General features: G+C 44.5%; 1 protein-coding gene across 3 annotated transcripts in view; it reads left to right on the forward strand.

Annotated features, from left to right (window-relative positions):
- The window catches only part of DENND2A (DENN domain containing 2A), a 172,969-nt gene that overhangs the window by 142,136 nt on the left and 12,940 nt on the right, over positions 1-17,893 (forward strand). For all 3 annotated transcript variants that reach the window (XM_040345728.1, XM_040345729.1, XM_040345731.1), the window contains 3 exons: positions 1,535-1,675; positions 2,866-3,014; positions 9,434-9,611. In XM_040345728.1, the coding sequence (XP_040201662.1) occupies positions 1,535-1,675; positions 2,866-3,014; positions 9,434-9,611 (468 nt within the window). The remainder of the gene's footprint in view (positions 1-1,534; positions 1,676-2,865; positions 3,015-9,433; positions 9,612-17,893) is intronic.

The raw sequence follows: 17,893 nt of genomic DNA on the forward strand, positions 1-17,893 counted from the left end.
AGTACCTTCCACTCATACAGTGTTAAAACCCCTTATGGTACATTTTAGGATGTGCCACTCTTTCTCTTTGTTCTCCTTTCTTTCCCTTGTATCTCTCTCTATCCTAATTTCTTGATTTTTCCCATCCCTCTCTCTAGCCGTCTTTCTTGTTATTTCTCTTATTCCTTCTCTCCCTTTTTCTTGGTTCCTCCCCCTTTTCCTTTCCCTTCCATGTATTCTCTATTTTTATTTCTTCACTTACTCCTTGGTGGGGGGCCACAGGAACAGCCCAACTGGGCGGCCACAGGCTCCATGGACAGCCCTGCTGGGGGGGCCGCAAAAGGCAGGAAGAGCGGTGTGGGCTTCAGGAACAGCCCAGGATTTGGTGACCCCCCTGGCAAATCATCATTTGACCCCCAGGTTGAGAACCACTGTATTAGTTTGTGGGTCACACCATAGCAATGCCTGCTTCCCATTTACAGCATGTGGGTATTGCTTCATCTGTTTCAAATTCCACTGTATTCATTTGACATACCTCCTTATACTCAATCTGTCCAGACAGTATAGTTACCTGCTGATTCGGCACTATCCACAGGCATCTTAAGGTCAACCCTAGACCGTTAGAATCTCAGCTGGTTCTTCAAACCATTAATGCGCAGGCTGAATGCACCAAGCTGATCAATTAACTTGGGGAAAACCAGCCTGCTGTATTTGCTTGCTCTCTTCTCCCCCGCCGGGAGAAGACAATTCATCAGCAGGAGGGAGTCCCCTGTCAGCACTGTCTGTTTTAAAAGGGAATCGTGCAAATTTCGTTCCTGCAACCCGTGGTTGCAGAAAATAAATTAGATCTGTGTATGGCTAGCCTAACTCTTTAAGACATGGCAGTTGAATCCAACACAATTATACTTCAGCTAATTGCAGTACAACAGATATTTTTCCAGTCCTTTTTGAAGTGTAAGATGGAGATGGGGTTGATTTACTCAAACTGGAAAGTGCAAAATCTGGTGCAGCTCTGCATAGAAACCAATCGGCTTCCAGGTTAGTTTGTCAAAGCTGAATTGAACATGCTGAAGTTGAAATCTATTGGCTACCATGTGCAGTTGCACCGTTGTTTTTGTTTTTTACACTCTTCAGTTTTGGTAAATCAATATGACTTTCCTAAGCCCTGTACTATCACGTATTGAGAGGACATAGAAGAAACAGGACTGGTCTAGATAGGATTAAACTATGTATATATGTGTGTATATATGTGTGTATATATATATATATATATATATATATATATATATATATATATATATATATATTATATTATATTATATTATATTATATTATATTATATTATATTATATTATATTATATTATATTATATTATATTTTTTTATGGAACTGGTCCTTTCACGTAGGCTATATCCCCAGCAGGGACACAGATGGCAATACAATTCTGACAGGTGTTTTGTCCTTTCCACACTATCCAAAATAAAGTCTTTAGATGAATTTTAAGCTTATTTTATTCACTATTTATATAAATCCTCACTTATACCAATTCTTGCAGATTCTAGATGATGTGGAGAAAAGGAGAGGCATCTCTCCAGCTCTGGTGCAGCCATTCATGAGAGCCATCATAGATGCTCCATTTCCAGCTCTAGGAAAGAAGATTTCAGTGAAGAACTTCCTACCTGGATCAGGAACAGAGGTATGGCAAGCCAAGTTTTTTAACTTGTGACTTGTTTAAATGTTGTGCTCTAAGCTTATCATTTCCAGGAGAATCACCGTTGCTTATGATTGGCACCTGTTGATGGTGGAGGATTCTCTAGGCCTCTGAAAAGCAGGAGAATTCCCCCCAAACTGTAATTGGCAAGAACATTCCCTGCGGCTGGGTTCACACTGATGAAAATTGGATGTTGGTTTCCCTGCATCAAATTCGTATGATAGGAGAGTGTGACCGCCTCTCAATTGAGCCAGTTCACACACCTCCGGGTTGCAGAAGGGTCCTGTGTGTGTTCTGGTCCATTTCAGGTGCGAATTCAACCAAAAATGTTGACCTGATTTGCACCTGAAACGGTGAACAGGGACACACCGAACCCCCCCGCTGTGAGCCGTACAGCCCCGTACACGCGACCGGATCTATCCGCTGGGATTGATCCGCGGATCAGTTCCAGCAGATAGATCCGGTCGTGTGTACGGCCTAGCGGACATTTCCCAGCGGATAAAAATCCAGCCGACGGATTCCCAGCGGATAAAAATTTCTTGGCATGCTAAGAAATCTATCCGCTGGAATCCAGTCCAGCGGACTGATCCAGTCGTCTGTTCAGACTCACCGGATCAGTCCGTCCGCTCCCATCCCTCGCATGCGTCGTAACGATTCGACGCATGCGTGGAAGTATTTACCTTCCAGGGTCGTGCACGTCGCCGCGTCATCGTCGCGGCGACGGCGCGGCCACGTCACCGCGGATGTATTCCGCGGGGATTTCGATCTGATGGTGTGTACAGCCATCAGATCCAAATCCGCCAGAGGATTTATCCGCTGGAAACGGTCCGGCGGACCATTTCCAGCGGATATCCTCTCGTCTGTACGAGGCCTTAAACTATAACTGCCTGGAGAATTCCTCTGAGTTGTGATTGAGAGGAGGATTTCTCCCCAAGTTGTGGTTGAGAGGAGAACTTTCCTAAGCTATGATTGATAGTTTTCTTGCAAGCTGTGATTGACAGAATTCACAGAGCCTATGACGGGAGGGGTAATTGCCCCAGCTCTCGTGATTTGTCAGAATTCATTTAATTGGTGGAAGCGTGTCTTCGCTTAAATTTGAGTGCATTCACTTACTGGTTGGAGCATTTCCTATGTGTATTTGGTGGGAATGTGGCTCACCTCTGCTCTCTTCCTAGGTGATTGAACTTTGCCGACCTCTGGATTCCAGGCTCGAACATGTGGATTTTGAAGCGCTATTCTCCACTCTCAGTGTACGGCACCTCATACAAGTCTTCGCCTCTCTCCTTCTGGAAAGGAGAGTCATTTTTATGGCAGAAACCCTTAGGTAGAGAAACTTTTTTTATTATGTCTTTATTAGTAGAAATCCAATTTATTCCTTTTGTTCACATCTTTGTGCTGAAATTGAATGAATTAAAAAAAAAAATCATGCTACAGTTTTGTGTTTTTTTACCCATGTTAATAGGGGTCTATTGAATGCTACATCTACCACCGGTATTGTGCAGGTGTGTGTCGTGTAACATCTCTACAGTATGAAAATTCGCTGTTGTGAATTTATCTGCTCCATATTCCATCACGAACAAAGAAACTTGTATTTGAAAAACTGATTACTAAATATACAGTACTTGTGTTTTTGAAGAACCTTGGGGGCTCGTTTGAAGCGACTGTGGTGATCTGTGTTGGTCAATGCTGGCTTAAAGCGGGGGTTCACCCTTAGAGGGCACTTTTCCCCCTTAGATTCCTGCTCGTTATTACTAGGGGAATCGGCTATTTATTTTAAAATATGTGCAGTACTTACCCGTTTACGAGACGCATCCTCTCCGTCGCTTCCGGGTATGGGCTTCGGGAATGGGCGTTCCTTCTTGATTGACAGGTTTCCGAGAGGCTTCCGACGGTCGCATCCATCGCGTCACGATTTTCCGAAAGAAGCCGAACGTCGGTGCGCAGGCGCAGTATAGAGCCGCACCGACGTTCGGCTTCTTTCGGCTACGAGTGACGCGATGGATGCGACCGTCGGAAGCCTCTCGGAAGAATGTCAATCAAGAAGGAACGCCCGCTCCCAAAGACCCATACCCGGAAGCGACGGAAGAAGATGCAGCTCGAAAACGGGTAAGTACTGCACATATTTTAATATAAATAGCCGATTCCCCTAGACCGAACGAGCAGGAAGCTAAGGGGAGATTTTTTTTTTTTTTTTAAATGGGTGAACTCCCGCTTTAAAGTGGTAGTAAACCCTCCTATTGTTTTCAGCCAAGGAAGCTGCCATCTTGGCCTTTGTTTAATCTGCAACTGCCACGATGCTGCACATGTGATCAGTTATGAAACCAGCCATTGGATGGTTTGACAGTTTGGTTGAGAGCACAAGCAAATGTGACATCTAGCATTTCCGGCATGCCGGGAATGTTAACAGTTTTTTTAAACTATCAAATAGATGGTTTTACTTCCGCTTTAACTCGAGAACACTGCAAATACTATTGCTGTCTATGCACCCAGTTCACACCAAACCATTGTGCTGGTGTGCAGTGTGTAAAAATGTGAATATGCTGCACATGTACATCATCACTCTGCGGTGTATAAGAGTTACATAGATGTTTAAAAAAAGCACTGTAGTGCGTGCATGATGTTTGCACAAAAATGTGTACATAAAAATAGAGGAAGAAGCCTGGAAAGGGGAAAGGGGAGGGAGTGTGAAATTGAAAGGAAATGGGGAAGAAATGGAGAGAAGAGGAAAGGTGGAAGTGGGTGAAATGTAGGGACAGAGGGTAGGGAAATAAACTCTAGAGAAATAAGGGAAAGGAAGATGGTGAGGAATGGTTGAAGGGAAAGGGGGTAGAAATGAAGGGAAGAAACAGAAGGAAGGCAAAAGATTTTTTTTGTTTTGTTGGGGGGGTGTAGAGAAGGCAAAGGCAGTGACGCATCTTCCATGTGTGCAGGGTGTTCACTACACACGGGCCCCGAGGGAGGGGGGGGTGCCTGCACACATGATGCTCCCCTGGTTGACAGCGAAGTGTCTGACAGACACTTTTACACCTCTCGCTGTCAGCTGAAATGCCATACAGGGATGCTTGCAACTGTCCCTCCTGCCGCACTGATCATGACTTCTGTGTCATCCTCCTCCAGCCCCCCTCCGTGTCCTTCTCCCCCCCCCCCCCCCCCCCCAACCACGCAGCCAGCTTCTTTCCTCTCCTGCTGGCTGCTGTGGGAACGTCAGGATGGAGACTGTAGGAAGAGGCGGCCAGCAAGCGAGTCCTTTTTACCGGCCCCTTAATTTTCTGAATTGGACACGATTATCGATTTTGCTCCTGTGCACTTTTGATAACTGAGCAAAGTAATCAGTGTTTTATTCAGTTTACGAATTAACAGGAGCCTCTTATGTCCTGTCCATTCCTCTTCAATACTGGAGCTGCTGAGAAATGGACTGGGGAGTCTCTGTTCTCGGCCCCTTTGTATGTCTCAAAAGGGGAGATGTCAGGGGTCTGTTTAGACCACCCACCTCTATACACTCTGTACGCCTCTCCTGCACATACTACCCACCTCCATACACTCCACACCCCTCTCCTGCACGTGCTACCCCACGCTGTACACGCTGCCCTATAAATTTCCTATTTAACATTACCACATTCTGCACTATGTAAGTCTTCTAACTCTATGAAGCCACACCCAATATATAGTGCAATTTAGGCCACGCACATTTTTTTTTTCTCATCTTGCATACTGACCCAGCTGATTTCATGATGTGCCCCTGGAAAGAGGGTAAGAAGCGGGAGGAAACCAAGAGCAGTAAGGGAAAACTTCTCCCCCCCCCTTTTTTTGGGGGGGGGGGGGGCTCGGGGTGGAGAGAAGGAGAGGGGAGAAATGGAGAGGAGGGGAAGATACAGAGAGAAGAAAGGGAAAGATGGCGGAAGAATGAGCGAAGAAGGGGAAAGGAGGAAGAGGATGTAATGGAGAGTGTAAGGCCCCTTTCACAGGATCGGGCCGTTCAGGTCCGCCTGTCAGTTTTGACGGCGGACTTGAACGGCTGCTCCATACAGTGCTATGTAGTGTTTATGAATTTTCTGTTTTGGTCCCATATCTCCTTTCAATTCTGGGAAACCCTGAGGTTATAAAACCATTTACAATGCCAAACTCATTCCAACACCTGTTCTGTTGCTATATACTCTCTGTGGTACTGAAAGACCTTAAACAAAAAACGTTGTGCTTCTAACCCAGTGAACCTGGCCTGTATTTAACATGACACTTCCTCTAAGATAAGTCTATTTTCACGTGTGAACTTGTTTTGCCCTCCACCAATTTCCTGGTTGCTGCAGGGTTAACTCCGTACATATTTTCCCGCTCTCTTCCTGTTGTGTTACTATGGAGATGGCAGTAAACATTATAGCATTCAACTCTGATGTCACCCGGCGTATAATTATAAAGTGGTGTGTGCGCGGAGTGGGATTCTGGGCATTTTTCCAGAAGTGTCCATGTTCCAGGCGACTAGTGATACTGTCAAGCACATATATTGCACTGCTTTTGCCTGTTTATTTAATCTCACAAAAAGACAAACTGCCCAGATTTAATAAACTTTTCTTAAGGCTTAGGAGCAGAACCCTGCAAATGAGACAGATCGTTTCTGCAAAAGACGTCAAATTTTCCATTGCTTAACGAAGGATAGTATAAAATTCCATGTTGTAGTACTTGCAATCGGAATGTGTGTTTTTTTTTTTTTTTTTTTCAAACTCCTTTTCACTACCAGCCTTGGTCATGGGGATATACTCTAATGGAACAACTCAAATTAGTGTTACATGGTTACTGTCATGTTAAATCATATGTAGTTTCTTTAAACTGGCCAAATGCTTTAAATCTGATGATACAATTTGCTTTAAACTTTCCAAGGACTATGAAATATAAGACTCCAGTTAAAGTGGACCTAGCATCAGATATATTTTTATATTAAAGTGATTTGTAAATATTATTTTTTTTATTTATTTTTCCTTGTATAAACATGTTATACTTGCCTGCTCTGTGCAATAGGTTTGCACTGAGCAGCCCCAATCCTTCTCTTATGGGGTCCCCAGCCGGCACTTCTGGCCCCTCTTCGGCGAAATCCCCCATAGAAAGTTGCTTCCTTATGAATGCACTTGTGCAGGCCTGATACCAAGCCATGCTGCCTGTGTCTATAGGCACAGAAATCATGGCATGGCCCCACCTCCTGCTCTCTTGTCACAGGATTTGATGTACGGCAGCAGCCAATGGTAATCAATCTACTCTGTGAGGAGGGAGAGAGCCGGTGTTCTCATGCATCGCACTGGATAGTGATGAGGTACAGTTAAGTATAGGGGGGGAGGGGGTGAACCAGGGGGGGGGGGGTAAACCCAGGCACAAGTTTTTTTACCTTAATGCAGGGAATGCATGCATGAAGGTAAAAACACTTGACCCTTTAGAACAATTTAAAGTACAAGAATGCAAAATAATGCTTTCCCAGGTATTTATTATCACAGTACAACCCCCCCCCCCCCCCCCCCCCCCAACAATGCCTAAGCCCTCGTTCGCACTGGGCCAATTTGACATGTGATTTTGCATGTCAAATCGGAGCCTATTGCCAGAAATGGCACCGTCTGAATTGGTGCGCCGGTAACTTTACGGCACCACACAGATTCCAAAAAGTAGTTCCTGCACTACTTTTGGGGATTTTTTTTTTCCAATAGACTGTGCATGAACACCCCCCCCCCCCCCTTAGTTGGACCGAAATACCAGTTTGAAATCATGCAAGTTCGCATTCAGTGTGAACCTAGGCTTAATCTACTTTCCTCTCCATCTTTGATCAGCCAGCATCCAGTGTTACCATCGAATTCCTGGACTAAGACGCTGGCTCTGATGACACAATCGTGTAAATCCTGGAACCTGTGCAGTTCTTGGCTGTGTCCACAAACATCTGGATCAGCCCTTGCTGCAGGCTAGAACCTTATGACTAAAGTTACAATGTTGCAGTCTAAACATTGGGGGGGAAAGGAGACCATGCTTCCTTCTGCCTGAAGCAAACTGACATCTCAACCGAGCCACTGGACTGGAGATCTATGATGGCTTTTTAATTATAACAGGTTGAGGTTTTTTGTTGTTTTTTTAACTTTACTGTTGCTGTGTATTGTGCGATTTCAGATTTTTTTCATGCAGACTTAAAGGGGTTGTAAAGGTTTGTGTTTTATTTTCTAAATAGGTTCCTTTAAAGCGGGAGTTCACCCATTTTTTAAAAAAAAAAAAATCTCCCCTTAGCTTCCTGCTCGTTCGGTCTAGGGGAATCGGCTATTTATATTAAAATATGTGCAGTACTTACCCGTTTTCGAGATGCATCTTCTTCCGTCGCTTCCGGGTATGGGTCTTCGGGAGCGGGCGTTCCTTCTTGATTGACATTCTTCCGAGAGGCTTCCGACGGTCGCATCCATCGCGTCACTCGTAGCCGAAAGAAGCCGAACGTCGGTGCGGCTCTATACTGCGCCTGCGCACCGACGTTCGGCTTCTTTCGGAAAATCGTGACGTGATGGATGCGACCGTCGGAAGCCTCTCGGAAGACTGTCAATCAAGAAGGAACGCCCATTCCCGAAGCCCATACCCGGAAGCGACGGAGAGGATGCGTCTCGTAAATGGGTAAGTACTGCACATATTTTAAAATAAATAGCCGATTCCCCTAGTAATAACGAGCAGGAATCTAAGGGGGAAAAGTGCCCTCTAAGGGTGAACCCCCGCTTTAAGCTAGTGCATTGTTGGTTCACTTACCTTTTCCTTCGATTTCCCTTCTAATGTATTTTTTTTTTTTGTTTGGATTTCTCACTTCCGGTTTCTCCTCAGTAAGCTTTCCACCATCATCTGATCGGTGGAAAGTCAGTCAGAACAGCTTACTGAGGAGGAACAGGAAGTGAGAAATTCAAACAAAGAAAAACATTTAGAAAGGAAATCCTAAGAAAAAGGTAAGTGAACCAACAATGCACTAGCTTAAAGGAACCTATTTAGAAAATAAAAAACAAACCTTTACAACCCCTTTAAGTGAATGAAAGGTCCAATTTAACACATGCCATAAACTCTTAATGCTAGGAGTATCCTGTGACCTGAATGGTGTCCAAAGATATCAGTCTTTGGGCGTCATTATAAGCAAAGCTGAAGGTATCGGTTTTATTTCATGATATGCTGCTTTGTCCAGTGACCTTTTTTAGGCTGCATTCATATCTAGTCGGACAAAATCGTGGCGTTTTGTCCCGCGAATTGCGGCGACTAATAGCGGCGTTTTGTACCGCGATTTGCGGCGACAAAACACCGCGATTGTCCGCCTAGATGTGCCCCTAGATTGTCCCCCTATGGAGATGGTTCCCATCTCCTATGCCGAAAGCCGCCTGAAAAAAAGGTCCAGGACTTTTTTTCAGGCGGCAGGCGTTCGGCGTGGAGATGTGAACCATCTCCATAGAGGGCAATGTTAAATCATCCCTCGGGCGTGTCGGGGCGGCAGCGGCGTCACACTACAGGCGACAAAACGCCTAGGTGTGAATGGGCTCTTAAGGTTTCTGAATGCCGACTGGCAGTTTGAGAGAGGAAACGTTCTTCCTGCCTGCAGCAGCATTATATCATCTCCACCTAGGCAAAGTCGCATGTAAATGAATATAATCTCCTGTGTATGGGTTTGTGCCTCATAATTATAAGATCGTTCTTATTTAACACAATCAATTACTAATAAAAATTTTAACACATTGTGACTTTTGAATTTTGTTTTTTCTTTAGCATGTTGTCCAAATGCTGCCATGCCATGGTTGCATTAATATACCCTTTTGCCTGGCAACACACCTACATTCCTGTGCTTCCTCCATCAATGATTGACATCGTCTGTTCACCCACTCCATTTCTGATTGGTCTGCTGTCCAGTTCTCTGCCCCGTCTGAAGGACCTGCCTGTGGAAGAGGTGAGCTTTAGGTTGTCGGTCACATTCACTTTTAAGGGCAGACAAAACAAACTATAAGTACGTTTGGTTGCATATTGAGGATCCACATTCAGCATTTTTATCATATTGTCTCCATTTCTATAAAACTGCCATGTTTTGAAGATGTCATTCAATTGTCCATGCAGAAACTTTACAAGTTCTGCATCTCGGCCTAAACTTTGTTCCCTTACCGGTTGCAGTCAGTTGCTTTTCTTTCCAGCCTAAAAGAGATCGCATTCTGTAATGACAATGATTTATAGCTTTTAAAATGTTTTTTAATTACTCATCTGTGTTCTTAACATTGAGGGGATGATTGATTAAAACTGGTGCACACAGAATCTAGTGCAGCTGTGCATAGTAACCAATCGGCTTCTAGGTTTTATTTTCAAAGCTTTAGCCCTGGTTCACACTGGGTACGATTTGGAACGATTTGAGATGCGATTTGACATGTCAAATCGCATCTCAAATCGGCGGCAATTGTCGACAATGGCACTGTCCTAATCAGTGCGACGCCGCATCTGCGATTTCAAAAAGTAGTTCCTGTACTACTTTTTGCGATTTCGGGCCGCGATTTACATTAAATTGTGGCCGAAATCGCGGCAAAATCGCATTTTACCGCGATTTTGAATTCGCAGCAGTGTGAACCTAGGCTTAAGCCCCTTTCACACATGGGGACTGTGTCAGCTTTTTCATCTATCCGTTTACGGATAAAAAAAGGGGACATACATTGATCCCTATGAGATCACGGGTGTCAGCGGATGAACATCCGCTGACACCCAAGCTCATCGGTGTCCGCAATCCTCTGATTCTGCAGATGGAGGAAAATCCTATTTTTCCACCCGTCTGCAGAGCGGATCGGGTGAACACGGACAGACGGCTCTCTGTAGTTCTCTAATGTAAAATACAAATGCCTTCCACTATGTTATGGGGATGAGAAGTGGGAGAGATGTCTTCTCGCTTCTCAAAAATACAGTAGAGTGAGTGTGATTCTCACCCTAGGACAAGGGTTTTTTTTGGCTGGATCACCAGCTAAAGATAAAGAGGGGGGAAAAAATTCTAACGCAGCCACCACATCTAAGGTTAGATTTACACCTACAGCTACGACCTGAGCATGCACACATTTTCATGTGTTGGGCAGCCCATTCATTTCACTGGGTTGCCCTACGCACAGGAAACGTAGAAAAGAAGTCCCTGGCCCTTTTCCAAAAGTATGCCGCACCAAGTGCATAGTGCTGCAGCACCATGCATTTGGCAAGTGTTAACAGATGCATGGAGGTGCCATTGGCATTTACTGGCACCGACACGCATCTGCTAAAGGGCAGCATGTTTCTTTGTGTGTCAGGAATGCGTTCACGTAGCCTTTTGGATTGGTAAGCTGCCATATATATTAGATTCTTATTTGTGGGTTTAGATGCACGCTGAAGTTTTATAGTGCTTATATTTTATCTTGCTTGTTTCCTTCGTCCCCACCTCATCAACATGCTAATGAAATTATTTTCCTGCCCCTGCTTCCTCCGCAATTGCCCCAATGGCTCCTGCTGCTGTCTTGGCTAATGAGGAGAGAGCCAAGAGAGTCTGTTTTCATGCACATCGCTGGATTGAGATTGGGCTAAGGCAGGGGCGTACCAACAGGGGTCACAAGTGTGACCCGCCTCCCTGTATGTCTGGATAGGGGGAGCTGACTGTCTATTAATAATTAAGGCAAAGTAAATTATGTTTACTTTGCTTCAGTTTATGAATGGTCAGAAAGCTCTCTACTGAGCTCTTCCTGTCCATTCATTCAGTGCAGTTGAAGCTGCAGAGGAGATGGAGGGCTGTGTCTTCAATCTCCTTTCTCTGTCTCAAAGGAGAAGCATCACAGATCTATTTAGACCCCTGATATTTCCCCAAAGCCCCCCAACTGGGCTCCTACAAAAATAAATAAAAAATTGAATATATAAAAATGAATTTTTATATATTCAATTTTTTTTTAATTCTTTTTATTCTATTTTATATATTTCTATTTATATACGGGCACTGGGCTCAGAAGGAAGGTCCCCGGCTGTGGGTCAGGGGGGCCTTTGTGGTTTCTTGCACCGGGGCCCTGAAGGTTTTAGTCACGCCACTGGGCTCAGGTAAGCATTTAGGGGGAGTGGGGGGTGTGTGTGTGTGTGTGTGTGTGTGTGTGTGTGTGTGTGTGTGTGTGTGTGTGTGTGTTGTTTTTTTTTACCTTAATGCTTGGAATAAGGTTAAAAACAAACAAAAAACTGACTTTATAAACCCTTTGTGTAACACTGGAATCTATAACACACACCTGGAGGAAAAATTAAGTTCTGTGTAAGGATAACCAATACAAATCCAAGCATGCATTCAGTCTTTTCATAGCAGTGGGGACAGTACAGACTGGTTCTTTCTACTCAAATATCACTTCTGACATAAACCGTACTGTTTTGGTTGATAAAAATTGATAACGCTCCAATTTAGTGAGATCAGTGATGTGAGAAAGTACAGACTACAAAGGGGTCTTTAATAGACCTTTGCACAATGAAGCTTATTATTCATTACAATAAAAAAAAAATGTATTGATTGATTTTTAATACAGTGCCTTATTGTCTTCTGGAACAAAGTTCCAGAAGTCTTGTATGTAGGCCAAATAGTTAAAAGCTGAACTCTATGCAGAAACAAGACACAAATGATTGCAGCTCTGTATTAACCACTTGACCACTGGGCACGTAAACCCACTTAATAACCAGACCAATTTTCAGCTTTCGATGCTCTCACAATTTGAATGACAATTACTTAGTCATACAATATTGTACCCAAATGAAATTTTCGTCCTTTTTTTCACACAAATAGAGCTTTCTTTTGGTGGTATTTAATCACCGTTGGGTTTTTGATTTTTTTGCGCTATAAGAGAAAAAAGACTGAAAATTCTGTAAAAAAAAAAAAAAAAAAAAAAGAAAAATTCGTTTTTCTTTGTTTCTGTTATAAAATTTAGCAAATGTAGTATTTTTTCTTCATTCTGTTGTATAAATGTGAAAGATAAAGTTACGCAGAGTAAATGGATACCCAACATGTCACCCTTCAAAATTGCACACGCTCGTGGAATGGCGCCAAACTTCGCTTCTTAAAAATCCCCATAGGCGACGTTGCGGGGTAGTGTGGGGTATTGCGGGGTAGTGTGGGGTATTGCGGGGTATTGCGGATGGAGTATTGCACAGTATGGGGATGGAGTATTGCACAGTATGGGGATGGAGTATTGCACAGTATGGGGATGGAGTATTGCACAGTATGGGGATGGAGTATTGCACTGTATGGGGATGGAGTATTGCACAGTATGGGGCAGGGATGGATGGCTGGATCTGTGACTGCATTTGTCACAGATCCAGCCCACAGCACTCGTGCTGCATCCGCTCTCCCCCCCCCCCCCCCCCTCTCCTCTCACACTGTACCGTTTGGTACAGAGAGGGAGGAACCGGCGTCATCGCATGACGCCGGTTTGTTTACAAGTGATCGCTCCGTCATTGGACGGAGCGATCACGTGGTAAACCGCCGCTATCTGCGGCGATTTACCGTGATCCGTCGGGTCCGGAGGACCCGGCAGTCACGGACATTCCCGTCTGCTCGCCCCAGAGGGCGCGCAGGAGCGCGATTCTGGGAGGACGTCCTCCCAGAATTAAGCAACCGCCTTGTAGATGTATATCGTCTATAGGGCAGTTAGTAACTGGTTAATTAACACATCAATAAATGTATTTTTAAAGGGTAGGAAAAGAAATGGCAAACAAAGATACTATTTTAACGTATACAATTGCAACACGAGTCATATTGTAATTGAATGTTATTAAGAATTGCCTTTCCTTTTCAATCTGCCGCCCCTGTATTTTTCTGAAAATTCAATATGGCTACCTGGAGTAGTTCTGTACACAGAATGTACTGAACAAACCCTATAAACATAATTTCCTGCTTGTGTGATTGGCTCACTGATTTTTCCCAGAAGTCTGCACTAAGTCAGATTTCAGGCAACCCCTGCAACAAAAATGTAATTTTTGGTGAGATACTCCCACTAGGAACACATCTAAAGGGATGCAGGCCCAGCAGCTTTCCTTATTAGTGTCCTGCAGGTGCACAGCTGACTGATAATTATGAAACCACTCCCATTAGATTAATTTCCCCACATGGGCAAAGAGAAACGCGCAGGGATTCCTTCAGAATAACAAAAGGTAGTAATCTGCAACAAAGGTTATTATAATCCCTGCAATGTACTTTATCTAAACTTTAAAATACAAGCAGTGTAAGTACCTGAATGTTACCTGGTATCAGCCTCTTGCGGAGCTGAAATGTGGGGTAGAAGCACTACAAAGAGCCTATTGATTTGTGTGCGGACGAGAAGCATGCTGATTGGAGGAAAGAACACAGCGATGAGATGTTAACTGTGTTGCGTCACTTTTAACTGTCCGGGTGCAAGCTGGGGGTAGGTCTAGGACAGGGGTGTCCAAACTTTTTTTTAAAGAGGGCCTGATTTGATGAAGTGAACATGTGTGAGGGCCGACTATTTTGCCGGACATTCTTTGAACCATTAAAAGTTGGTCTAAGTGTGTTCAGCCAAGCACTAATCTACACTGTCCAACAAAAGCGCCAACAGATTACATACAGGAGAGGAGAATCTCCTGTTTACACAGCAGCCTTTTTAATTCAATGTCCCGCCTCCTATGATAGACAGAAGAGTTGTCCAATGGCAGCCCAGGAGACAGGACTTCCTGTTACAGATGCCGCCGCATAAACAGGAGACTCTCCAGTATGTAATCTGACGGCACTCGTCGTCCCCCCTCCCTGTCCAGCGCAGATAAATACAGTATGCATTTTACGTGGCATGGGGGCCACAAAAGATATGTATCCAAATTACCAGGGGGGCTGCAATTGGCCCACGGGCCGGACTTTGGACATGCCTGGTCTAGGATGACCTAGGCTCAGGAATAATGGGTGCCTAACCTGTTCTATCATGCCTCTGCTTTGGGGAGTCTTGCTTATAACTGCAACTTGCAATGCCTCATGGGACTTGTAGTTCTGCAACAGCCAAAGATTCTGCAACAGCCAAAGATTAAAGCTAAGTTGCACCCAAAAGTGGAACTTCCGCTTTAAGCACTCCTCGCCTCCTGACATACCACATTTGGCATGTCATTTTTTGGGGGGTAGTGTGTACCCACTTTTTAGTGGGACTTCCTGTCCTACTTGGTTTCTTCGGCCACCTAGGCGACTGCTCCTCTCGCCCTAAGCGGCCCCTCCCTGCCATCAATTTTCTGGGACACAGCTTAGGTCCCAGAAGATCGGCTGGCCAATAGAGCGCGACTCGCGCATGCGCAGTGTGTGCCCGGCTGTGAAGCTGTTACAGCCGGGTGCCCACAGTTAGTATGACAACGCCGAGGAGAGGAGCGAGCCTCCGGGCGGTCGCATCGCTGGACCGCGGGGTAGGGAAAATGTTGGTTTATTAAAAGTCAGCAGTATCACATACAGCTTGTTTTTGATTTTGCCCATTGTTCCACGTGAAGTAGTAATACGTTTGTTTCACTGTTGGGGTTTTATTTTACCAGGGTAAGTATACCAAGGCAAATGCCATGTCACAATTTTACATGGAAATAACACTTCTCTAAAGCATTGTTGATCACAATTTGAATGAAACGATGATATTTTGTATCTGGACGCTCATCCATGGACATTGCTGACAGATGAGCACATTGTATCATGCTGATTCTGGCACTCGGTCAGTGGCCCAGTTTTCACTAGAGAGAAATAATTACCGCAATTAACTAATGGCTTCCGGAGGCAGAGAAGGGCCCTCTCATGCCAAAAGCAACACCATTCTGTGTATGGCTGTAAATGATAAGCTGTCGGCCCCTGGAGAGGTTCAAAGGGAGGGGATGAATCGTTAGTAACAAATCATTTGTTTTAACCACTTCAGCCCCGGACCATATTGCTGGTCAATGACCGGTCCACTTTTTGCAATTCGGCACTGCGTCGCTTTAACTGACAATTGCGCGGTCGTGCGACGTGGCTCCCAAACAAAATTGGCGTCCTTTTTTCCCCACAAATAGAGCTTTCTTTTGGTGGTATTTGATCACCTCTGCGGTTTTTCGTTTTTGCGCTATAAACAAAAATAGAGCGACAATATTTGAAAAAAATGAATATTTTTTTACTTTTTGCTATAATAAATATCCCCCAAAAATATATAAAAACTTTTTTTTTTTCCTCAGTTTAGGCCGATACGTATACATACATATTTTACGTAAAAAAAATTACACATTTTTACATTACATATTTTACGTAAAAAAAATCGCAATAAGCGTTTGGTTTGCGCAAAAGTTATAGCGTTTACAAAATAGGGGATAGTTTTATGGCATTTTTATTAATATTTAGTTTTTACTAGTAATGGCGGCGATCAGCGATTTTTTTTTTTTTTTTTTTTTTTTTTTAATCGGTACTGCAACATTATGACAGACACTTTTGACACATTTTTGGGACCATTGGCATTTTTATAGCGATCAGTCCTATAAAAATGCCTCTGGCAGGGAAAGGGTTAACACTAGGGGGCGAGGAAGGGGTTAAGTATGTTACCTGGGTGTGTTCTAACTGAAGGGGGGGTGGGACTGACTTGGGTAAATTACTGATCGCTGTTCATACATTGTATGAACAGACGGTCAGGCATTTCTCCCCCTCACAGGACCGGGAGCTGTGTGTGTTTACACACACACAGCTCCCGGTTCTCGCTCTTTAACGAGCGATCGCGGGTGCCCGGCGGTGATCGCGCCCGCCGGGCACACGCGTCGGGACCAGGGGGCGCGCGCGCCTCCGGCGGCGTGCACACGCCCCTATTGGCTGATTCGCGAGATGACGTAATATTACGTGATCTCGCACAGCTGAGCGACCTGCCGCCGTAAAACTGCGGCGGCTGGTCGGCAAGCAGTTAATGTGTATGTTCAGACAAAAAAAATTGTTTTTTTTTTATTAGAGAGGCAGGGCCATCTTAATAGCATCATGGGGCCCCTGGACAGAGTAATGCACTGGGGCCCCTACCAACCTGCCCCAATTTACACACCTACTCTTAAGAATGTATCCATTAGTAATTTTAGTAAATTCAACTTTGATTTATGGCATATTGTTATGCCATTGTTTAAAGACTAACGGGGTACAGTATAGGGGGTAAAGCAGGACACAGTACAGTGTGTGTGGGGGCATGGTCAGGACAGGAGGGCACAATGCAGGTTCTGGGACACGGCAATCCCCGGACAGTTTAATAAGGTGTGACTGTCTCGGCAAATCCGGGACAGTTGGCAAGTATACTGTAATGAGAATGTCATGGGGCCCCCATGCGGGTGCCCATGCATTAAGATGGGCCTGAAGAAATGTTGGAACCCTTTTTTAGGTTTTTGTTGCTGTCCATGGCTCATTTGCAGAGAATTTTTTTTACCAAACATGAGGTGAGGGGGAACTTTTTAAACCGCAATACAGACAGAATAAAATCGCTTTCCTGTAGTAACATAGGGAAAGGCTAGAACCTTGGTCAGATTTTTATTTCTGCGTCCCATTTTTCTGACTGTTTTATTTATTTTTTTCTCCACTTCCTGTCTATTGGAACTGTTGCCAACAGGGAAGGAAGTGAGGGAAAATCTCTAATGGAGTCAAAGGTGGCCATAAAAACCTGACCGGAGTTCCAATCCTTTCTCACTCGATCCAAAACTAGAAAAAATGGGCCAGATCCACAAAGATCCGCCGTAACGTAAAAAATCCCATTTAAGTTACGCTGCCGTAAAATTTCTACCTAAGTGCCCGATCCACAAAGCACTTACCTAGAAATTTTCGGCTGTGTAACTTAAATCCGTCCGGCGCAAGGCGTTCCTATTTTCATGGGGCGAGTCCCATTTAAATTAGGCGCGCTCCCGCGCCGGACGTACTGCGCATGCTCCCGACGTCATTTTCCCGACGTGCATAGCGCGGTTTTACGTTACGCCGAGTTTTGTGAATCGCGCCGGGTAAAAAAAAAAGATACAGCGGGAAAAAAATAAAATAAAATAACAGCGTCGCGGGTAAGAAGGGTCTACTTTTACAAGGTGTAAACAGTTTACACTTTGTAAAAGCAGCCCTAATTTTACGATTGAGTGGATCTCCGTAAGTGCTAATTTGCATACCCGACGCGGCATTTCGACTCGAAATGCCCCCAGCGGCGGATGCGGTACTGCATCCTAAGATCCGGCAGTGTAAGTCCCTTACACATGTCGGATCTTCTGCCTATC

The sequence above is a fragment of the Rana temporaria genome, chromosome 3, assembly GCF_905171775.1.
Source record: "Rana temporaria chromosome 3, aRanTem1.1, whole genome shotgun sequence".
NCBI classification, from domain to species: domain Eukaryota; kingdom Metazoa; phylum Chordata; class Amphibia; order Anura; family Ranidae; genus Rana; species Rana temporaria.